At 45.5% G+C, this 23901-nt stretch overlaps 2 protein-coding genes and 1 long non-coding RNA gene across 4 annotated transcripts; 2 read left to right on the top strand and 1 right to left on the bottom strand.

The window, feature by feature from the left end:
- Positions 1–450: 450 nt before the first annotated feature.
- LOC146716381 (uncharacterized) lies at positions 451–10254 on the bottom strand. Its single transcript, XR_014918977.1, has 3 exons — positions 10197–10254; positions 8344–8479; positions 451–1136 (listed from the first exon to the last, which is right to left on the bottom strand). It is a non-coding gene; the product is annotated as an uncharacterized LOC146716381 (long non-coding RNA).
- A 4304-nt stretch (positions 10255–14558) lies between these two features.
- LOC146716380 (RNA-binding protein 4.1-like) lies at positions 14559–18595 on the top strand. The gene is made up of 4 exons (XM_085451809.1): positions 14559–14667; positions 15679–16107; positions 16459–17195; positions 17360–18595. The coding sequence occupies exons 2-3, from the start codon at positions 15696–15698 to the stop codon at positions 17187–17189; spliced, it is 1143 nt and encodes a 380-aa protein (XP_085307935.1). The 5' UTR covers positions 14559–14667; positions 15679–15695; the 3' UTR covers positions 17190–17195; positions 17360–18595.
- Positions 18596–19153: 558 nt separating this feature from the next.
- Positions 19154–22949, top strand: rbm4.1 (RNA binding motif protein 4.1). 2 transcript variants are annotated; one of them, XM_085451808.1, is made up of 4 exons: positions 19154–19716; positions 20711–21134; positions 21821–22719; positions 22882–22943. In XM_085451808.1, the coding sequence occupies exons 2-3, from the start codon at positions 20729–20731 to the stop codon at positions 22672–22674; spliced, it is 1260 nt and encodes a 419-aa protein (XP_085307934.1). In that variant the 5' UTR covers positions 19154–19716; positions 20711–20728; the 3' UTR covers positions 22675–22719; positions 22882–22943. The 2 variants fall into 2 exon arrangements, with proteins under 2 accessions (XP_085307934.1, XP_085307932.1); XM_085451806.1 differs by lacking the exon at positions 19154–19716 and adding an exon at positions 19728–19932 and having other exon boundaries at positions 21821–22949.
- The last annotated feature ends 952 nt before the right edge of the window (positions 22950–23901 follow it).

Below are 23901 nucleotides of genomic sequence, written 5' to 3'. Positions count from 1 at the left end.
TAAGCAGTGTATGCGGTCACATCACGTGCTTAAGGTTGTGTTAGCACTGATAATTCCTTCACAGTTCTTTAAAGATGCTGAAGTCATCATATCAGCTGTAAATGCAGTGCTGCTGCTGTCCTTACGCTATACTTTCAAGCATCACACTTTCTTACTGACCAGTTTATTTCCACTTTTTATGCTCTAGTATGGTGTGACTGAATGAAGTCAGCAAACCAAATTCTGTCCATCTGAGGATGAGAAAGAAACTTGCATGAAATGGGAAGAATGAGATGAAGATGGCTCCTATGCTTTAGACGTGGCACTGTTTCTGCCATTGTAAGTACGCTAATGCTTGAAAGATCCATTAAAAGTCTGACACTTCACTCTTCAGCTGGAGCGTCCATCAAGTTTTACATTCCAGGTTTCCTCGTTGGGATTACGACTCAGACGATGATGTGAAAAATTAAACCCATAAAATCAACACTGGCAAAAAAGCCGTGCACTTCACAGAGCAGCTTTCTATGGCCGAGCAGCTCCTGCAGGTGTAAGGTGTAGGTGTCACAGCACTCTGGTCCAAAGAGTTTATGTGCAGCATGCAGACAGAAAATGGCTTTACAGAATATGACTGAATGTTGAGGCACCAAAACACACTCAGTCTGCCCCTCAGTCTGATCAAGAAGAAAACCTGACTGAGCGCTTCATAACATCAGTACGATGATGTCCCAGAGGCCATGTTCAGGTTATTCTCCCGTCCACACTGAGCGGGCGGATCAGTGGAGTCTGCATTAGCTTTAACAGAAAGGTCTGATTTAAGCAGGTAAGCTGAATAGACAAGAAAAGCTAGAAAGCTTTATCAACTATAACCCCAGCGAGGACCTTGACAGGTGTCTTGTGTACAGGTGAAGGCTGGACAGTCAGCAGGATACCTTCCTAACATTTGTCATTCCCAGCATTGAACCGTTTCCTGGCACAGCCTCAGTGAAACAGAGCATCGTTTCCACCCCACAGTTACAGACAGGCTGTGCTTTTCTTTGGTAACACCGTCGAATGAGCCCCGTGTCCTCTCTCAGTAGCTGCTTTCGTGTCCTGTCAGGATGTACAGGCTGCTCAGTGCTGACGGGTCATCAGTCGGTGTGCTCTGAAGGATGATGGCTCTGCACATTGTCAGCAAATGAGAAGGAGATGAGTTGTAAAGGAGAACCAGAGAAAGGGAGTACTAACCTAAAGCCAGTGCCTCCACCTGCTTCTACTCCTCCCACCTCTAGTTGTTAGATTTGTATTGTTGATTGTCATTTATGCTTAGAAATATTTACTTATATATGCTTAGAGTTTTGTAATTAGTTGTAGATTGGTAGAGGTTTTGATCCTTGATAGTCTGCAAACTTTGTGTGTATTAGACAGCACTTTGGGAGCATGAGAGGTCATACCGTGTCTTATTGTTTTATGGTAGGATTATCGTAGTTGCGTCTGTTCTAGTCTAAGAGCCTTTTGTTAGATGGACTCAGACATCCTGGCACTAGCTTTAGGGAGGCTTCACAGGGTCACATCTTGACCTACATACACACACACACACCTACATACACACACACACACACACACACACACACACAGTATTCTTTGTTCACATGTATACCTATGTAAGACGTCATATGTTAATGAACCTATGCATATTCATGTAACCACAATAAAAGGAGTGCTATGGGGAGCCTGGCTGAGAGTCTCTGACGGAGGTCAAGTGGTGGGACGACACTTGGCTCCAGCCAGACACCTCCCTCATGCATGAGTAAACCAGAACCTTGTGTCTTGCTTTGCAGTGTAATTATATTGTCTTCAATGTTCCAGCGAATAGGGTTTATGCTACAAACCTATCACTAGTACTAACACTACTCTACTGATACTACAACCACTGTAGTTTGACTTTAATGCTACACACTGGTACAGTACTGGTACACTTACTGGAGTTTTACTCCTGTTCCTGCTCATCACCACGCCTACTACTTTTTTAAACTTTATGATAAGTGTGAACATTTACACAACAGCATACAAACAAGTTTAAAGTAGAAAAAAGGAAGCAAAGAGCTGAGAAATACATAAAACATAACACAGAAGAAAAAGAAACCTTTGCGAGGATTCCTTCTACACCCAGTTTGAGTAAAAACTAACTGAAACACAAGGAAAGAAGATAAGATCAACTGAATAAGGGTTGTATAATAATACTTAGTACTGGCAGCCACCAGCGCTAAGCCTCAGCCTCCCAGTAGACACACCTATGGTACCGATTTAAAATCCTACATGTCTTTGTTCTCAGGTTATCACGTTCACAAACTTTGGTGTCCACGCTATTTGCCTGCCAGGCTGACAATGATTTAGATCACAGAAATCCAACAACATTTTTAAGATGTTATTCCTGGTTTCACAGTGGAAAACTCCGGGTAACGTCCATTATCTTTGCTCCTGTATAAGACTTTCCTGAATGCTGAGGTTTGGTCTTCCACATGAAATTCAGTACTTTTGTTTCAGTTTCATTAATGATGCATTGATTTTGGACATCTATGTAATATATATGTGATACACGACAGTCTTTGACTCCGTCCTTCTCATATATAATCCCACTGTTTTTGCACTTCAGGGATGTGCAGAGAGGTTTAAAGGGGCGGGTGCTCAAAGTTAAAAAGGGGCACATTGAACCAGGCTGAATAACAACAACACACATTCATCAAGAATCTAATATGGGAAGGGCGGGGCTGTGTTGATCTGAGACTGTAGACATTAAAAAGTCCACAGGAGAGATGGTAGCTGATTAAACAAGTGTCATGAGATAATAACAAAATGCAAAGATTGGTGACAGCGCTTGGAACCATAAGGCAACAAAAAACTGTGACATAAACTCGGCTCTGCCTGTGAATCACTCTTTGCTTCTCTTCTTCCTTCCTTCCCATCATTTCATATATCACTCTCCACTTGCTGTCTATCTGAGAACAAGGCACAACTTGCTATTGCAATAAACTATAATCTAATTATCCACACCTAACAACTCCAGCACTTAATCTATAATAAAATGATGACAGAAAAATGTTATAGCACTGCCTTTAGTAGCCTCATACAGCGCCTACTGTTTCCTCCTCATGTCCTTACCAGCCATGTCTGCACAATGTTATATCATGAGTAATATTTTTTTAAATCCAGCTAAATAAAACACACACATGCACACACAGTGACATTTTAGACCTTCTTCAGAATACTGTATATACTATGGGCATCATGGTGCTGATCCAGAATCCTTACATTATTATTCATTACTATCCATCCATCCATTCATCCATCCATCCATCCATCCATCCATCCATCTTCATCCGCTTTATCCGGAGCCGGGTCGCGGGGGCAGCAGCCTAAGCAAAGAGGCCCAGACCTCCCTCTCCCCAGCCACCTCCTCCAGCTCATCCGGGGGAACACCAAGGCGTTCCCAGGCCAGCCGAGAGATATAATCTCTCCAGCGTGTCCTGGGTCTGCCCCGGGGCCTCCTCCCGGTGGGACATGCCTGGAACACCTCACCCAGGAGGCGCCCAGGGGGCATCCTTGTCAGATGCCCGAACCACCTCAGCTGGCTCCTTTCGATGTGGAGCAGCAGCTGCTCTACTCTGAGCCCCTCCCGGATGGCCGAACTTCTCACCCTATCTCTAAGGAAGAGGCCAGCCACCCTTCGGAGGAAGCTCATTTCTGCCGCTTGTATCCGCGATCTCGTTCTTTCGGTCACTACCCACAGCTTGTGGCCATAGGTGAGGGTAGGGACGTAGATCGACCGGTAAATTGAGAGCTTCGCTTTTACACTCAGCTCCCTCTTCACCACGACGGACCGGTGCAGCGTCCGCATTACTGCAGCTGCAGCCCCAATCCGTCTGTCGATCTCCGGCTCCCTTCTCCCATCACTCGCGAACAAGACCCCGAGATACTTGAACTCCTCCACTTGGGGCAGGAACTCATCCCCGACCCGGAGTGGGCACTCCACCCTTTTCCGGCTGAGAACCATGGCCTCAGATTTGGAGGTGCTGATCCTCATTCCCGCTGCTTCGCACTCGGCTGCGAACCGTTCCAGTGCGAGCTGGAGGCCCTCACCCGATGAAGCCAACAGAACCACATCATCTGCAAAAATCAGAGATGAGATTCTGAGGCCACCAAAGCGAAAGCCCTCCGCCACTTGGCTGCGCCTAGAAATTCTGTCCATAAAAATTATGAACAGAACCGGAGACAAAGGGCAGCCCTGGCGGAGCCCATCACCCACCGGGAACGAGTCCGACTTATTGCCGGCAATGCGAACCAAGCTCTTGCAACGGTTGTATAGGGATCGAATGGCCCGTAGCAATGGGCCAGACACCCCATATTCCCGCAACACCTCCCACAGGACACCCCGAGGGACACGGTCGAATGCCTTCTCCAAGTCCACAAAACACATGTAGACTGGTTGGGCAAACTCCCATGCACCCTCAAGTATCCTGGAGAGGATAAAGAGCTGGTCCAGTGTTCCGCGACCAGGACGAAAACCGCATTGTTCCTCCTGTATCCGAAGTTCGACTAACGGACGAACTCTCCTTTCCAGCACCCTGGCATAGACTTTCCCAGGGAGGCTGAGGAGTGTGATCCCCCTGTAGTTGGAACACACCCTCCGGTCCCCCTTCTTAAAGATGGGGACCACCACCCCGGTCTGCCAGTCCACAGGTACTGCCCCTGATCTCCACGCAACATTGCAGAGGCGTCTCAACCAGGACAGCCCCACAACGTCCAGAGCCTTCAGGAACTCGGGGCGGACCTCATCAACACCAGGGGCTCTGCCACCAAGGAGTTGTTTAACTGCCTCAGTGACCTCGCCCCCAGAAATTGGCAGGTCATTCCCCTCATCCCCAGACTCTGCTTCCTCCTCGGAAGACGTGTCAGTGGGATTAAGGAGGTCCTCGAAGTATTCCTTCTACCGCCTGACAATTTTCTCAGTCGACGTCAGCAGCGCTCCGCCAGCACTATACACAGTGCAGGTAGAGCACCGCTTTCCCCTCCTGAGACGTCTGACGGTTTGCCAGAATCTCTTCGAGGCAGTCCGAAAGTCTTTTTCCATGGCCTCTCCGAACTCCTCCCACACCCGAGTTTTTGCTTCAGCCACTGCCCGAGCCGCATTCCGCTTGGCCTGTCGATACCTGTCGGCTGCCTCCGGAGTCCCACAGGCTAACCAAGCCCGATAGGAGTCCTTCTTCAGCCTGGTGGCTCCCTTCACCTCTGGTGTCCACCATTTGGTTCGGGGATTACCACCACGGCAGGCACCAACCACCTTGCGGCCGCAGCTCAATGCAGCAGCTTCGGCAATGGAGACGCTGAACATGGTCCATTCGGACTCAATGTCCCCAGTCTCCCTCGGAATGAGGGAGGAGGTCAGCGCCCTGACCCACTGGTGTCAAGACAACCATCTCACCCTCAACGTCGCAAAGACAAAGGAGTTGATAGTGGACTTCCGGAGGTGCAGAGAAGTACACACCCCCATCACCATCAACGGCGCTGCTGTGGAGAGAGTGAGCAGCTTCCGGTTCCTTGGCGTACACCTGGCTGAGGATCTTACGTGGTCAGTACACACAAACAAAACAGTGAAGAAGGCACAGCAGCGCCTCTTCTTTCTCAGGAGACTGAAAAGATTCGGCATGAGCCCCCGCATCCTCAGGACCTTCTATCGCTGTGCCATTGAGAGCATCCTCACTGGATGCATCACCACCTGGTATGGCAACAGCACCGCCTACAACTGCAAAGCTCTCCAGCGAGTAGTGCGGTGCTCTGAACGGATAATTGGAGGTGAGCTTCCCTCCCTCCAAGACATCTACAGGAAGCGGTGCCTGAGGAAAGCGGGGAGGATCATCAAGGACTCCAGTCACCCCAGCCATAAACTGTTCAGACTGCTTCCATCAGGAAGGAGGTTCTGCAGCATCCGGTCCCGTACCAGCAGACTGAGAGACAGCTTTTTCCATCAGGCCATCAGACTGCTGAACACGTCATAGACACCTCAGCTTCACTACTGGAACTTCAACATTATGCACTCCACACTGTATATAAATGCCACTTGTTTTGCACATATTCAACTCTGTATATTTTATATATTTTATTATTATTATTATTATTATTTTTTTTTTTTTTTTTTTTTTACTATTTAATTTGTAAAAATGTGTATACACACACACACACACACACACACACGTAGGAAAATATTTAGTATACACATCCAGAAATGCATACACTATTATATATTGTACATATATTTATTAGTTTCAGGTTGGCCATTCTTGTATTTTGCTCGTTTGTGTTGTTGTGTTTGCACATCTCTGTTGCTTGTGGGGCTCGCACACAAGAATTTCACTCGCATGTGCTGTGCCAGTGTGCCTGCACATGTGATGTGACAATAAAAAGTGATTTGATTTGATTTGATTTGAATGCTGTTGAAGCTCTGCCGGAGGTGTGCGTTGAAGATCTCGCGGACTGGGGCCTCTGCTAGACGTTCCCAGCACACCCTCACTACGCGTTTAGGTGCACCAGGTCTGTCCAGCGTCCTCCCCCGCCACCTGATCCAACTCACCACCAGGTGGTGATCAGTTGACAGCTCAGCCCCTCTCTTTACCCGAGTGTCCAGAACATATGGTCGCAGGTCTGCTGATACGATTACAAAATCGATCATCGACCTACGGCCTAGAGCGTCCTGGTGCCACGTGCACTTATGGACACTCTTATGTTCGAACAGGGTGTTCGTTATGGCCAAACTGTGATTAGCACAGAAGTCCAATAACAAAGCACCGCTCGGGTTCAGATCAGGGAGGCCGTTCCTCCCAATCACGCCCCTCCAGGTCTCGCTGTCGTTACCCACGTGAGCATTGAAGTCTCCCAGCAGGACAACAGAGTCTCCAGGTGGAGCACCCTCCAGCACCCCCCCCCCCCCCCAGGGACTCTAAGAAGGCTGGGTACTCTGAACTGCCACTCGGCGCATAAGCGCAGATGACAGTCAGGACCCGTTCCCCGACCCTAAGGCGCAGGGAACAAACCCTCTCGTCCACCGGGAAAAACCCCAACGTACCGGCAGCAAGCCGAGGGGATATTAGAATACCCACCCCAGCCCGCCGCCTCTCACCAGGGGCAACTCCAGACTGAGACAGAGTCCAGCCCCTCTCCAGGAGACTGGTTCCAGAGCCCAAGCCATGCGTAGAGGTGAGCCTGACTATATCTAGCCGGTACCTCTCAACCTCACGCACTAACTCAGGCTCCTTCCCCACCAGAGAGGTGACATTCCATGTCTTCACGTCCTTCTCAGCTCACAGACACTCATCCTGATATTTTCCTTTAACATTTGATGGTATAATTCATCTGAGTTTACACTTTATCTGCATAAATACAGAAAAACAGACCCAAACACCATAAACCATCAGTTTCACCATGTAGAATATATTGTTGTTTCCTTGCTTTTAATTCAGAGAAAAACTGATTTGGATTTTCTCTGTTCTCTTTGCCACAGCCCATCCCAGCAGCAGCTGAAGCAGCTGACTGTCACAACACTGAATAACACTTTAGGAGGAATTTCAGAGGTCAGTAAAGCTCCAGTTTCAACATCAGTTAATTAATCATAGTTCATCATAAATGTTAACCTGGCTGGCACACATGTTAATGTTAGCCATTTAAATATTAGCAGTTAGCTGAGGCCACAAGAAGAAGAGGCCCTAGAAGAACAATGGATGATAAGATTAGATTTTCAAGACTAGGCAGAGACGTGTTTTCCTTTACTGTCTCTTACAGAGGAGGGAGCAGATACCAGACGAGGTCACGGAGGTACGGGGAGGATTCGCAGCAGACAGCAAGACTGCCACGTCCATGCGAGAGAACGATGGCTACGATAATCTCTGTTTTTGTCTCCCTATATAATGTTGTACAGCCCATGTGAGGGTTATCCTCTCTGTGAACCAGATGCTTGATTTCACACAGAGGTCCACCAACTGAATTTGATCAGTTATGGGACGATTTACCTCGACAGGCTCCTTCACTCGCTGCTTTTAAACCTCCTTTAAAACACACTTTTACTCCCTGACCTTTGACCCAGTGTGACATGTTGACTCACTACCTCAGACACCTTAAAAATAGTCTTTTTGTTTTTTGGTGCTGCCTAAAAGAACCGTAAAATATCTGTCCTATATACAGTTATGTTCATATATTTTTGTGCTACATCAGGAAACTTAAAAACATAGTTTTTAATATTTTAATCCTTATTTTTAAAAATGTTTTTGTCATTTTTCTTCTCCCATTGCATCAAAAATCATTATTTACACTGAATAAATGAGTCAGCAGCTCTCTTACATTGTTGCTGCAGGTTCATTACTGAAGTCTGGAGGGTTATCATTGGACCGGTCACTCCTCACAGACACACAGCTGGATGCTGCAGATCCTGCTCCATCCTCTTCCTCCATCTTCTTGATGTCAGGGTGGAGTTAGTCTGAGAGGCAAACACACACACTCAGAGGTGCTGTTGTACTGGAAGCATCACACTGACGGGTTTCTAAAGTTCTCATTGATCATTTCATGGAGTTTCTGTGGTAAACACTGTCCTGTGACGTATGTGTTATGGTGAGGGTCATGAGGGCTAACCAGCCCCACTCCTTACTCCTCATATTTCAGCCTGAAGCACAATAACAGCCTAAACCTAACCAGGAGGCTGTAACCTCAAAGGGACTTCATGGTTAGAAATAAAGGTTCAATGAAATGAAGCAGATCATAAAGACATGAGTTCCAACTTTAAAAGAAGCATCCACACGATGACGGCACAGCAGAGGAGCACTTTCTCTAACACACTGATTCAGTTCCACTGACACAAGGACACACACAGGAAGGCACACACACACAAGCCTTTATAAGAAACAACACAATCATCTGCGCTTGACTTGTCAATCCAAGTCCTTAGCCCATGAGCCCGCGGTATCAGACCACAGATATTCCCTTACTTTGAAAAAATAAAGACAGTTTTCAGAACAGACCTGATGTTTATGCTACAGCCTGTTTACCAATATAATCAATATCAGATATCAGAGCAACAGAAACCTCGGTGATCAGGACGCTGGGACTGAGAACAGGAAGTGGCTCATGAAGGAAATCTCTGTCATAGATCGAGTTTCCTCCTAAAGCATGGGCACCAATAAGCAGAGTTCATCCTTTAACATATAACAAAATTAAAATATTCTCATGCATGATCAACGGGCAATCACGGTACCGGCCGGAGTACCGGGAGCAGTTCAGAAGAACAAGAAGACACGGAGACCGTTCTAGGTGTCATTCCAAACTGACTCAGAGGTTTATTTATCATACAACAGCTTATATAGAGGAAAAAGGTTCGTGTGTCAGCAGATTCTCAGTTCAAACCGGTACAGACCAAATAAGGTCTTCCTGCCTTGTGAGCAAAGAAGTATCCTTTGTGTAGTTTCTCTCTTCAGATACAATTTATGATCATCCCAGCAAAATACACTCCTAGACATAGAATACAGAGTTCTTTCATTAGTGAATTCTGAAACAAACCACCTGGCCTTTAACGAGCCTTTTTCTAAGAGATAAAGAAGGGAGGATGGGAGTAAGGAAGTGGTCTCGTCTCTGTGGTATTTTCGACCTTGGGGTACCAGCCTGTGATTCTTACACATCAATTCTTGGGTCAGAGAGAAAGAGAAAAACAACTAGTAAATGGGCCTTATTGAGTAACAGTTTTCACTACAAAGCAATATCCTGTAAATGCTACCGTGGTATCAAAATATCACAACAGCTCAAACGTCACAGATTCATGACGTCACCCTGAACTCCACTCACGGAGTTTCTGTCGCCAATGTGGTTTTTAAAGTCCCGTGATAAAGGCGGGTCTTTCTGTGAATCCGCACGCTCATTGGCTAATAACTTGAGATTATTTTTGCCTCCACTGACGGAGCCTGTTGTTCCCGCCACAGAGACACAGTAATGTCAGAGCGGTGTTAACACTCACCCTGCCTCAGCACAGCTCTCACTCTCCTCCTGCTCTCTCACACTAAACGGAGGCTCAGCTAAACTCACTTCCTCTCTACTTACAGGAAACCAGCGCTCAGAGGAGCCGACCGGCCTCACATTTCACCCACAGACACGAACAGCGTGGAATTATTTTATGTCATAAGAAGAAACATATTCATGTTAACACTCACCTGCCTCAGCTCCACCTTCCTCCTCCTGCTGCTCTGAACGGAGGCTCAATACTTTCACTTTCACTGCTGCTCCCTAAACACAGAGGATGCTGGGACTTGTAGTTGTTTCCTTCCGGTGCGGTCTTCCTCTTTGTTTGTGTTTGTGTTCAAGTTATTTCGATCATGTAAACATCAACAGAACACGTGAAGCCACACAGAGTTTGTATGTCGAGGTGGGTAGGAGGGTTTGAGGGTTTGAGGGTTTGGGGAGGGCAGAGGTCTCTCAGTCTTGACAATCCACATTGATGGCATTGCATCTTTCAGCGTGTTTGTGGGTCGATTTGGATGCTCCAGGTGTGAGAGCAGCCACTCAGCCTCTACTGCAGATGTGTGTCACAAGTTCATCTGGCTGTAGGCTATGGCACTTGGCCACAGGTGGCGCTAATTGACTTGACTCCATTTGAGTGCACACAAAGTAAACTGCACACTTTAGTTGTGAAGCGAAAACGCTGAAATCGCAGTAATAACACGTACGAGGGGAACGATAACGAAGACTAGATGCTCCTGATCGTTACTCTTGCTGTCCTGTGAACAGCATCGGCGTGGTGTTAATGGTTTGCTTTTGTTTTGGCGATCGCCCCGTGAATGAGAATATGACCAGGTAAACCCGCGACATTTTTAAATAGTTTGTCGTTCAACAGCAACAAGACTGACGGAGTGTGTTTGAGGAAACCTCACAAATGTCACAGATGAAATATTTGGTGTTTATTTGCTGGTTTGTCGGTAGCAGCTCCTTCAGAGTAAGTCTACCACACATCTGTTTGACCAACGCCAGTTGATTTGGATCACCGGTCCAAACAATTTGAACCATTGTTATGTTTCCTTTTGTGTTGAGTTTGACTGATATTTGCTGGATAGCAAATGTTTTAAAGCTATGCAACCTTTATCTGCACATAGCAGTTAAACTGTTTAGATCAATCTTTATTGATAATATACATTATTTATTTATGAATTACTGTGTACACAAGAATAAGTTAATGTATTAAGATAAACTGGTGGAAATGTTTGTATTATTCTTGTGATTTTTTTTATTGGCCCTGTTTATTTACAGACCCTTTAGGGGTTTAAAATGCCGAGCCAATGAACGGCTGGGAGCAGGAATCTTTCTTCACTGAAGCTTCCACTTCCACGGGTCTGGTAGGAAGTTGTCAAGGACGACGTCTCTCCCCCCCCCCCCCCCCCCCCCCCCCACAGCTCATTATTCAATCGCCGTAATCTTTTTTGTTTTCCCCTCGCCTGTACTGTTAGATTCTTTTGCCATCAGAATTATTGTCTAAAGGCAAAGAAAGATGCCCAACGGATTTACTTTACCAAATGGACCATCCCAGCCTATTGATCTATTTGATTCACCTTTGCTTCTATTGTTTATTTTATTTTATTTTCACTTGCTGAACATGGGACAGACTTGACTGGGGAAAAGAAAGAGGGAAAGAAAAACAGTGGGGAAGAGGGACGGCGATAAAGGGCAAAAAACAAAAACCCACAAAACAAACAGACAAAAAAATCCATCTATCAATCACCTGGATCACCTGTTGAAAGAAAAAATAGAAAACAAGCAAAGAAAAAGAGAGCAATATAATAAACAACATCATTGCGATGATCTATGTGAATATAACTGTAAATACTAAATATTGAATATTATTGTGTAAAATGTAAAATTGACAGAGCACAGTGTGCTTTGAGGTAGCAGCCAAAAAGGGTGTAGTTTGTGTGTGTGAGCACCCGTGTGTACACCTGTGAGCATGAACGCGCTTGTATTTAAAAGGTTCCTTCATGTAATGATCTGCTAGAGGGTGTGGGGGGGCCATAGCCCCGTCCTCCAGGGCATGAAGCAGGTATGGAGGAGATCCAGGCTCCAGCCATCCAGAGGCCCTCAGAACACAAGAGACCAAGGAAGATCAACAGAGGGGCAACCGTGCCACTATCCCGGCACCATCCCGGAAAGAGCTGAGGAGAGTCCCAGATGAGGGGTCAGCCGCAGAGCAGAAGCCAGGGGGGGTTGCAGCGACGTGCCCGTGAGCTCCATCAGCTGTGCCAGAGTGACCGAGCCCCAGGCCAAGAGGCCGAGGGCACCCCACCCCCAGGCTCCAGGCCCCGACAAGCAGCCACCAGGAGTGAACTGGTGTGTACCTGGACGCCCATCCCCGGACACAAAGAACCACCAATGCATCGATTTCTGAAGGCGTCTGCCACTGGCAGGGGGAGTGGTGGGGGGAGATAGGCCTCCATGCCTTAGAGGGCCTGAGATGTCCCCAGAGAGGTGGCATCTGATACCCGACCTGACATATACAGGGAGTGCAGAATTATTAGGCAAGTTGTATTTTTGAGGAATAATTTTATTATTGAATAACAACCATGTTCTCAATGAACCCAAAAAACTCATTAATATCAAAGCTGAATGTTTGTGGAAGTAGTTTTTAGTTTGTTTTTAGTTTTAGCCATTTTAGGGGGATATCTGTGTGTGCAGGTGACTATTACTGTGCATAATTATTAGGCAACTTAACAAAAAACAAATATATACCCATTTCAATTTTTTATTTTTACCAGTGAAACCAATATAACATCTCCACATTCACAAATATACATTTCTGACATTCAAAAACAAAACAAAAACAAATCAGCGACCAATATAGCCACCTTTCTTTGCAAGGACACTCAAAAGCCTGCCATCCATGGATTCTGTCAGTGTTTTGATCTGTTCACCATCAACATTGCGTGCAGCAGCAACCACAGCCTCCCAGACACTGTTCAGAGAGGTGTACTGTTTTCCCTCCTTGTAAATCTCACATTTGATGATGGACCACAGGTTCTCAATGGGGTTCAGATCAGGTGAACAAGGAGGCCATGTCATTAGTTTTTCTTCTTTTATACCCTTTCTTGCCAGCCACTCTGTGGAGTACTTGGACGCGTGTGATGGAGCATTGTCCTGCATGAAAATCATGTTTTTCTTGAAGGATGCAGACTTCTTCCTGTACCACTGCTTGAAGAAGGTGTCTTCCAGAAACTGGCAGTAGGACTGGGAGTTGAGCTTGACTCCATCCTCAACCCGAAAAGGCTCCACAAGCTCATCTTTGATGATACCAGCCCAAACCAGTACTCCACCTCCACCTTGCTGGCGTCTGAGTCGGACTGGAGCTCTCTGCCCTTTACCAATCCAGCCACGGGCCCATCCATCTGGCCCATCGAGACTCACTCTCATTTCATCAGTCCATAAAACCTTAGAAAAACCAGTCTTGAGATATTTCTTGGCCCAGTCTTGACGTTTCAGCTTGTGTGTCTTGTTCAGTGGTGGTCATCTTTCAGCCTTTCTTACCTTGGCCACGTCTCTGAGTATTGCACACCTTGTGCTTTTGGGCACTCCAGTGATGTTGCAGCTCTGAAATATGGCCAAACTGGTGGCAAGTGGCATCTTGCCAGCTGCACGCTTGACTTTTCTCAGTTCATTGGCAGTTATTTTGCGCCTTGGTTTTTCCACATGCTTCTTGCGACCCTGTTGACTATTTTGAATGAAACGCTTGATTGTTCGATGATCACGCTTCAGAAGCTTTGCAATTTTGAGACTGCTGCATCCCTCACTATATCTCACTATTTTTGACTTTTCTGAGCCTGTCAAGTCCTTCTTTTGACCCATTTTGCCAAAGGAAAGGACGTTGCCTAATAATTATGCACACCTGATATAGGGTGTTGATGTCATTAGACCACACCCCTTCTCATTACAGAGATGCGCATCACCTAATATGCTTAATTGGTAGTAGGCTTTCGAGCCTATACAGCTTGGGGTAAGACAACATGTATGAAGAGGATGATGTGGACAAAATACTCATTTGCCTAATAATTCTGCACTCCCTGTAGACACATAGTTTTCTACAGTCAATGGTTCAAACCTTTACTGGAGCCTCCCAGTGTACAAGCCACAAAAGTGCAGCTCATTTCTGTTTTTTTTTTTTTCTTTTTTTGCACACAGAAACCCTTTGTATAAGAACATCTTATTAAATAACAATAGTACAGAAATGTTAAATAAGGTGAAATACTCAAGGGCCTTCCTGCTCCCATCTTTCCTTTATCTCCATGTTTGATTTTCATGTCGCAGCTTCCTTTTGCTCTGCTGGCTGCCCTGCCTTTGTAAAAAACAAAAACAACAACAACATGGCAGGTTGAACTGATTGCTTATGCTTTAGGGTTTTTTTTTCAGTAAATTTTATATCTAATGTCCTTTTTTATAATGGTTAAAAAAAATATGCTGTGGTCAACGAGCTCGATCACTTTTGGCGCCGATTGACTTGTTCGCACTCCAGGCCAGTAGAGGGCGAACGGCTCCAAGCTGGTTTGCTAACTACCAATCAAAACAACAGGAGAAGAAGAGAACGCGGACGGTACAGTGGCGTCATTTCATTGTTCATTTATTGGTATCGAGGCCTACGTCTCTTTATAGGTGAGCTGGGGGTTTTGGTGTGAAGACGTGACACGACTCTTTATGTGTGCGATGTAAAACTTACGTTGTGGTGTTTAATAAAGAAGAAAATTAATTAACAGGCCAAAATGAGTGAGTCTGCGGCTAGCGAGCATTAGCTTCCTGGACGTATTACAGTCAAAAATTATAAATAGCAGTGGATGAATGGTGAAGAGTTGCGAACTAAACGCAGTTTACATAGTTTAGAAATTGGGAGCAACACGTACCTGGGGCGTTAGGGTTCGTTATCGTGTGATTAATGTAACATACGGATTAGTGCTAACAAGCTAGCTACTTTACGAGTGCAAAACTGGTGTTGACATGTCTCCGCTGACAAATGAAGGCAGTGTAATATGAAGGTGGTACTTTTCCAAATACAGCATACACACACAAAAGTTAGCACATCTGCTCAGCAAAAGTCTGTTTATGTCACTCAGCCCCAAAGCAGCTCCTGTCACAGCCCCGAATTCAGCTCTTCTCATCTGCCGATCATTTTGCAGCAGCAACATGTAGTTACAGTTTAAATGAATTGTGTAGTCTCTGTGTGTACACTTGACCACTCAAGTAGTCACACATGTCAGATCGCCTGTGATGAGTACAAATAAGAAGCTATCCTGCCAGTGTCTGACATGGACATCATTCTGACCACCACAGACAGTCCACACGTTGAATCTTCTGCGGTCTAATAAAAGAAGCTGGTGAAAGCTGAGTGAATGATTATCTCCTTTTATGTGACTTGATTTTGGCCTGTCCTCATTGATGTTTGGTGTGAACACATTCAACAGTTTAAGCAAACATGCCCTGCCTTGTTAATGTTTGCGAAGGCCTTTGTATTAGCTGAACAATTGCTTTTAGATTTAGTTTGTATTTATTTGTATAAGGCAGCAATTTCATGACATTGTTAACCAACAGAAATGGGCAATGGCCCTCACATCCTTTTAGATCAATAAGTATGGAATGTGCTCCTAACAGACATATTTCTTGATCTTCTAGGATACACAGAATTCATCATGGTGAAAATTTTTATTGGCAACCTTGCCTGCAATGCCACAGCAGAGGAGCTACGGGAACTCTTCGAGAAGTACGGCAAAGTCACAGAATGTGACACTGTCAAAAACTACGGCTTTGTACACATGAGCAACATGAGCGAGGCAGAGGAGGCCATCAAAAACCTCCACCAGCACCAGCTGCACGGCTGGCGCATGAATGTGGAAATGAGCAAAGGGAGGCCTAAGTCCACCACCAAACTGCATGTCAGCAACCTCGGGGAAGAGGTCACTAGTGACGTTTTGAGGGCCAAGTTTGAAGAGTTTGGCCCAGTGGTGGAGTGTGACATTGTTAAGGACTATGCCTTTGTTCACATGGAGCGAGTCGAAGATGCAATGGAAGCCATCAGTAAGCTGGACAACACAGCCTACAAAGGTGAACGCTCGGGCAGGGGAGTGCAAGTTGTCTTCTCTGTACATGCGATTTTGGATTCTATTTTGCCGCCGTAGGGATAAGTAAAGTCCTCTTGCTGATGTATTTCCACAGAGTATAGATAACCGTTGCTTTAACTGACGAGTTAACTAAAAATAATCACAAGTTTGGAAGGTCTTTTTGTAAAACCAGTGGCAGTGTACTTGATGAATGGGCACTGCACTGTCATTCAGTCACCTGCACGTTTTTTCGCTTTTCTCAGTCATTGTCGCTTTAACGTGTTTAATGGTCGTTAAGAAGCTTTCCGTGTCAGAGTCCCCACGGTCTCATGCGTGTCTTCTCTTTCCTTACAAGGCAAGCTGATGAGCGTACAGCTATCCACCAGTCGGCTTCGCACTGCCCCGGGAATGGGAAATCATACGGGCTGCTTTGTCTGCGGGAAACACGGCCACTGGTCGAAAGACTGTCCAGTCGCTCGGAACGGTAGCCACAGTGACGGCATGAGAGGCCGCGGCGCCCAGGCCCCGCCACACGGTCTCCCAAGTTATGGCAGCTACGGGATGGCCTCACCTGCAGCAGCTGATTACATGAGTGGCTCTGCATATAGTCCGGCTAGTTACGTAGGTGGGTTGCCTCCACCTCTTCCCCACAGGCTTAGCGGCTACGCCTCTGAGCCAGGGGATCGGTACAGCAGCAGAGCACCAGGCTCCTATGCTGATAGGTCACCAGCCTTTGATCGTGACCATTTCTATAGCAGCGTCAACTATTATGAGAAGTACAGAGCTCATCCTTTTGGCTCAAGCTATTTTGAGGATCGGCGCATGTCCTACCTTCCCCCTCCCCCACCTTCCTCCATCTCAAAGCTCTCATCCAGTGTAGATCCCTTTGAGCGTCAGGCCCTGCCTCCGCCTCAAGCGCCTGCCGCATGCTACACAGGTGAGCACACCCCGACCAGACGAGCAGCTGTCCCATCGGCTGGCTTTGCCTATGAGCGAACACAACTGTCGCCTGCCTCTGCCTCCAGGAGCTCATACACAGCTGCACGACCCAAGGGTCATTATGCATCACGTTATGCGCCTTACTAAAGCCAGGTGAGCACCACAGTCCATAACGTTACTTTAAGACATTAGCAGTCAGCGGGCACTGACGCGGTTCTGTGTTTGTCTGAACTTGGACTGTTTTTAACGTTCTGAATCTTTTAAAGTTGTGGTAAGTGTCAGCACTGTTTCTCAGGAATGCTGTGCTCTCTTTCTAGGTCTGTCTGTGAACTGCAAGACTTTTCCTTTGCCGTCACTTCAAGTGTGATTCCTTCAGTCTGCGTTGATGTACGGCAAAGAGACTCTGTTTGGAAAATGGTGTCCGTATCTTCTAGGCATCTGAGATGCCAGTGGCCTGCAGACGACTCGTCCTTTTCAGCCATGTTCCCCTAGCTTGTTTTCTGAAGGGGCGATTAGCAAATGTCACACTTTGACATTTTTCTTACTCTGCAGGTTTTCAGCTCGGGTTTTAGCCAAGTCTTTCTTTCTTTACATGTCTCTCATCATTTGTTGCAAATTGTTCAAATCGGCAAATAATAATTTTTGGTCTTTCTTTGTCATTTAGACATATTCTTGTTCAGTTAATACATGTTTTGTTTTTTAAGATTGCATGAAGCATACCTCATTCCACATAATGGCATAGGTTACCTGTTGCACAGAAGAATTGGATTTTGCGCTTTCACACATTTGACATGTGTGTCAGTAAAACGAATTTGGATAAAGAGAAAAAAGTGTTACAAATGATCATCATTGCTGCAGCATCATTGCTGCAGCATCATTGCTGCAGCATCATTGCTGCAGCGGGCGGTAACTCTCAATGTGTATTTTATAACAGGTAAACCCAGACGTGTGGAATCGAATGGTGCAGCGTTTCCCTCTGTAGTGGATTAAAAGGCTAAAGGCAGCAGCAGGGAAATGGATGTGTGTGCAGTCTAGCGTTCAGTTAGCATTTACAGAGGGATACTTTGAGTTTAAACCAAAGTTAAGCCTGGAGATCATAAACATTCCAGCTTTTTTCTCATTTAAATGTGTCTGTGGGTTCTGCTATTTGTTCATTTTCTAATAATTGAGGTGTCTGCTGGGCTAAAATTCTTCAACTAAGTGACACCAAAGTGAGACTGCTAGCTGATATGGATTGTGCAACTGACAAACGGTTTTCTTCCCGATGATAGTGGTGCTGACTGCCTGTAGCCAACAACAGAAACGAGCCACGGTGTGTGAGATCTCTATTGTATCCATGTAACACTGAGTAGGAACAAGTCTGTGGGGGGACGGAGCAGAGCTGTAGAAGTTGTGAGGCACGTCCTGTGTACTGTTGAAGGTGCCTTTCCTTGTTTTGCTTATGAGTGGATTTGAAGTTTGTATTTTTCATACTAGCTGAAAAAATATTAATATACCTTTTAAAAAAAATCTGAAGTTAATGATTTTTAATAAAGCCAAAATTATTTTGGTCATGCTCGTTTCAGTTTTTTACTTGAGTATGATGAATGCAGTGGTGTGGCTTTTGGTATTTTGTTCTAAAAATGCTCCAAGTATGAATATCAGAAAATAAAATCCAGTTATTTGTCCAAATAGGGGCTCAAGGTTAATGTTCAAGACGATGTCTTGTAAAAAAGAAAGTCTCCATGAAAGGCCATTCTTCACCTATTTAAAATCTATATTTCTTTGAAATTCTGTTTTTTGTTTGTTTGTTTGTTTGTTTAAAGCTCTTCATTGATGTAGAGCCACAGTTGAATTAAACTTTTCAGTGCAGATTTTAGGGAGAAAAAACACTAACCCCTGTCTCTTCATTGTGTTAAGATTCCATTTAAATCTTAACAATTCCATTCCATTTAAAAGAGTTCCATTTAAAAGAGAGAGAAGTCACCGGGACAAGCCAGGAGAAATAAAAATTATTTTTGACAAACCAAAACAGCCTTATGTGCTGAGCCACAGTTTGGGTCATGTGTGTTTTATTCTGCTGCGGATGGTAGAGTATACAGGACGATCCACTGTGCCCAAACTGGGATGGATCAGAACGAAATTGCCCCCTCTTTCGCTACGTTGTTATCAATAAGGTTTTCATATCAGAACATATTGGACGAAACGCATTGACACTAATCTGTATGTGGTAGTCCAGTTAACTTGAAAACTTTGCTCCGCGAACCGAGATGGGACCTCCAAACTACAGATCCAGCTTTGAGTGGGCTGTGTGTCTCCGCATGAACGCTTTCAAAGACCCAATGATGTGATCCAGCGACTGTATGAAAGAACCTTTTTCACTTTTTATCAGCGTGATTAGGTGCTAATCTTCCAAAGCAAGTCGGATTTCTTAAATGTCACTGTTCAAGTACTGATAATAATGTTTAGAAAAAAACTATTTTACACGTAGTCACGAAGTATATCCTCCATCTTGCCTATTCTCCTGCCTTGGTTTCCTTTGCTCTGCATGTGGAGACGCCATGGCTTAGCTTTCGGTGCTAGCTAGTCCCTCCCAAAAAGCGCTAGCGGGGTTAGCTGTATGTATTTGCCTGCCAACGCGCTAGCCGCCATTTCATTCTCCGAGGGAGGAGACGAGGAGTGCGACTTTTAACAGGTATGAATTGTATTACCCCGTAATTGCGAGGAACAAAAATCGGTTGCGAAAGTGACCCAGTGCACCACAGTTCCAGCTGCTCCAGAAGTGTTTGCTGTAAAAGAGATCTGCTAATCCAATATCCAAGCTACAGCCTCGCGACTCGTGTAGTGAAGGCCGCAGCCTGAATGTTGTGACGTTACGTAAGAGTAACCAAAGCAGGCATAGTATAGTGCGGTAAGTTTAAGTGTGTAAGTGTTTTGTCAGGTTTTGATGCACATTGTAATCAGATAAGCTGCGGTGATGTTATTTAGCGGTGCCGCTAACGACTTTTTTCGGCTGCGTGCTCAGTGTCTGGTTAAGCACCGCGCGGGCACTGCTGTGCTTGCTAATGGCTCGTTCGCGCGTTTCCTTTGGACTCCGCACACCACGCTGGTTCTTTGTAAACTAAACAGCCGATAGAAATGGCTCCGCTGAATCCAGTCCACTGCAGCTTTGTCTGTTGGTCAGCTCCTTCGTCAAACTTTAATTGTTGCGCTTAAACTTTTGCCCAAAGAGCGCGTCCATTACGTTATTCTCCAGTTGACGTTCAAGGCCCATACGGTGACTCGTTAAAGCTGAGTGGGTTATCTTTAATGAAATACTGTCAGAGTGCTGGCTTTGTTAGTATTGCTGCCACTCTATTCTGTGCGGACTGTACCAGTGTTGTTCGTGTTGTCCCCATGAGATTACGTGGAGACTTTCTATACAGTTAACTAGTAGGGGTCCTCACTCCTACATGCCCAGGAAGCCTTGTCAATGGAGAAAAGTCTATAAAGTTTGAGTAGTGATTGCTCAACAACACTGCTGTCAACTCATTATTGCAGAAGTTCACCATATAACCTTGGAGTTGTGATTTGGCGCTATATTAATAAAATTGAACTGAATAGCATTTTGTTAAATGAACTGGTAAAAGTTTCAATTCAGTCATCGGAGTCATGATGCTACTAATGCTGAAGTTCCTCTCTTCCTTTAGTGACGTGGACCCTGCACAATGGTGAAAATATTCATAGGGAACTTGTCCCCAGACACCACATCAGATGAACTTCGCTCTCTCTTCTCTCAGTATGGCAAGATTGCAGAATGCTCAATTGTCAAGAACTTTGGCTTTGTGCACATGGATGACAAAACAGAGGCAGAGGAAGCCATCCGCAATCTCCACCAGTATGAGCTGAATGGCCAGCCTATGAACGTGGAATTAAGTCGTGGCAAGTCAAGGGGATCCACCAAACTGCACGTTGGCAACATTGCCTGTACCAACCAGGAGCTGAGGGCCAAGTTTGAAGAGTTTGGCGCTGTGTTGGAGTGTGACATAGTAAAAAACTATGCTTTTGTTCACATGGAGAGAATGGAGGATGCCATGGAAGCCATTAATCAGTTAGACAACACAGCTTTTAAAGGTGAACTCTTGGGCTGGGCTTGATGATTTAATTAAAGTCAGATTAAAGATGTAGTATCAATATTGTTGTTATGTTGATGGGTAAATTATTGCTCAAATGCAGGTGAGTAAAAAGAACTAAGGTAAGTTTTAATAGACAATTCCAACATCATTTTAAAGCTGGTATCCGTAATGTCTTTGGTAATATCCGCCTGTGTTGTGGACTTAAAGGGACACAGACTGGAATTTATGACTCACTCGTCAGGTAAACACCTGTTGTGTGGTTATTCCAAGTATTTGATTTGAAGTACATAGAGTGTACAAATCGGACCAAATGCATAGTCCCATTAAGGGCAGGATTAAAACGGACATGACGTAGTCCTGTTCGTAGAACGTGGTGTTTGACACGCATTTATTCGCAGGATCATAAATCTCGGGTTGCGCCGGTGAGATCCACGTCCGCACCACGGGTACAAGTTGAAATTGACGCTCACTGATCACATCGTATTAGTTACCTGTTGTGTTTTCGGTGGTTTAAGAAGCGTTTCAAGTTACGGATTTCAGCTTTAATAACCATATTTTTAGTGCTCAAATCATTAGGTATGTCTTCTTGCTACTGTTGGAATACAATGCAGCCTTTTAGCTGATTGATACAGGCAGGAAATATGAATGCAGGTATAAATCCTTATTGAGTCTTTTCTTTTTAAGGCAAACTGATGAGCGTGAAGCTTTCGACTAGCCGCCTGCGTACTGCGCCGGGAATGGGAGACAGATCGGGTTGTTATCGTTGCGGGCAGGAAGGCCACTGGTCCAAAGAATGCCCTCTTGACCAAAATGGCTACCACGGTTCAGAGCCAAAGTCTGATGGATACGATGCCTCGAGATTTGGCGGGCGGGGTCGCAGCAGGGGTTATCATCCGGACTTCAGTGGCGAACCAGATTACGGTGGCAGCTATGCTCCTGTGCACGGTTTTTCCCGAGGTTCCGGTCACAGCAGCAACATGGCAGGGTACAGAAGAGGTGCAGGCTATGAGGGTGCAATGAGGTATGGGCCACACCCGGGGTATGGTGTAAATGCTGCTGCAGAACATAGCATGGCTCAGATGTATGGCGGCGAGGCAGCATACAGGGGCAACGGCTCACTCTATGGCGCGTTCCCAGCCTACCCGGTGCGACGGTCGCCTTATGAGGAAAGAGATCCGTACGGGGTTGTGGACTACTACGAGAAGTACAGGGCCAATACTTACGGAGGCAGTTATTTCGAGGAACGCCGCGCTGTCCCCTTGCCTGCTCCAGCAGCGTCCTCCTCCACGGCTATAATGAGAGAGCGTCTGCCTCCCTCTAATGTCAACCCATACGAGCGCCCTCCCCTCCCTCCTCCACCAGCCCCAGTCTCTTCATACTACGCACGTGACCGGAGTCCGATTCGGAGAGTTGCTGCCGAAGCAGATGGATATACATATGAGCGTTCGCGCCTTTCTCCGGTGACCGCCCTCCCAAGAAGTTCTACCTATGAAAATCCGCGGGATCCCGGCGCGGAGCGGGCACGGTATACATACTAGTGCTTGTCCCATGCAGTCAGGGCAGAGCTGATTTACAGTAAGCAGGTAGGCTAGCCGAAGTGCCATGTAAACGTCACACAGTGAATCTCATTGCTGTTGTTTGAAGCTAAAGTCAGCGCTCTGTATGTGGGTGGGTGGGCACAGTAAGCAGAACATTTAAGTCTAAATGGTTGGATACATTCACAATATGCTTTGATCTTCTTCCAGGTCCTAATTCACACTCCAGTCCAAACAGTGGCTCAGTTTCCCATCTCTCATTGTCTTGTAACACGCTGTGGTATAGCTGCAGTTAGCAAGTATGTAAAAGCAGGTCCAGCCTGGTTCCTTATGTGACACTGCCACAACTGAATTTTTGCCCTTCTGAAAAAAACATACATAGCCTGAACACATTACATTAGTGCATGGTGCTTATTGTAAAGGTGAGTCTTCTGTTAATAGAACTTAAAGTGTATTCAGCAGCTTCTAATGTATTATGTGCGTTTAGTGTATTTGTGTTAGTGGAAGTATGCCTCATAACTGCAGCGACGGCTAAACAAATGTGAGTGCTTGAAGCCTGAAAACGAGGACCTTCTCTTCCTTCTCATGGTTCCACTTTTCTGTTCGGGATCAGATGAAAACATTTGTGAAATTAAGATGGGAGAACTTTTTTTTTTTTCTTAAGCTACATTGTGTTTGATTTTTTTTCTTTTTTTTTCTTTTATTGACAGTAGGAACATTACTTAAATTCCATTGATTTCCATTGCTATGATAAATATGAGATTCACATGTTCAACCTGTAGTAGTAAAGCATTGACCTCGGAACCTTTTTGTCTGTATTGATTTCTCACTATTAGGTTATAATAAAAAATCTGTCTAAAGTTTGAGGATTGTGACCTCTCTCGTGTGTGTGTGTGTGTGTGTGTGTGTGTGTGTGTGTGTGTGTGTGTGTGTGTGTGCGTGCGCGCGCGCGCGCGCACTTACTATAAGATGTGAAATCGACTGCAGAGTCCATCAGCCCGTGAACACACAAGCGAAGACTGGTGGAAGATCACTTTGTCATACAGAGAATGATAAATGCAACTTGTGACATGAAATATGTCATGACATGATAAACATTGACTTGGACATGTTTATATATCAGAATCTGTTCGGCCAAGTTTGTTTGACTCCAGTTCAAGTTTTTTTTTTTATGCAAAAAACCTGTTTTGTTTTAAAAAAAAAAAACCCTCTTGCTCTTTTACAAGTTAC

This window comes from Copadichromis virginalis, linkage group LG3, assembly GCF_057382275.1.
Source record: "Copadichromis virginalis isolate Kocher_CV1m ecotype Utaka linkage group LG3, C_Virginalis_male_GT1.1, whole genome shotgun sequence".
NCBI lineage: Eukaryota > Metazoa > Chordata > Actinopteri > Cichliformes > Cichlidae > Copadichromis > Copadichromis virginalis.
This window is presented reverse-complemented; position numbering and strand designations above follow the sequence as displayed.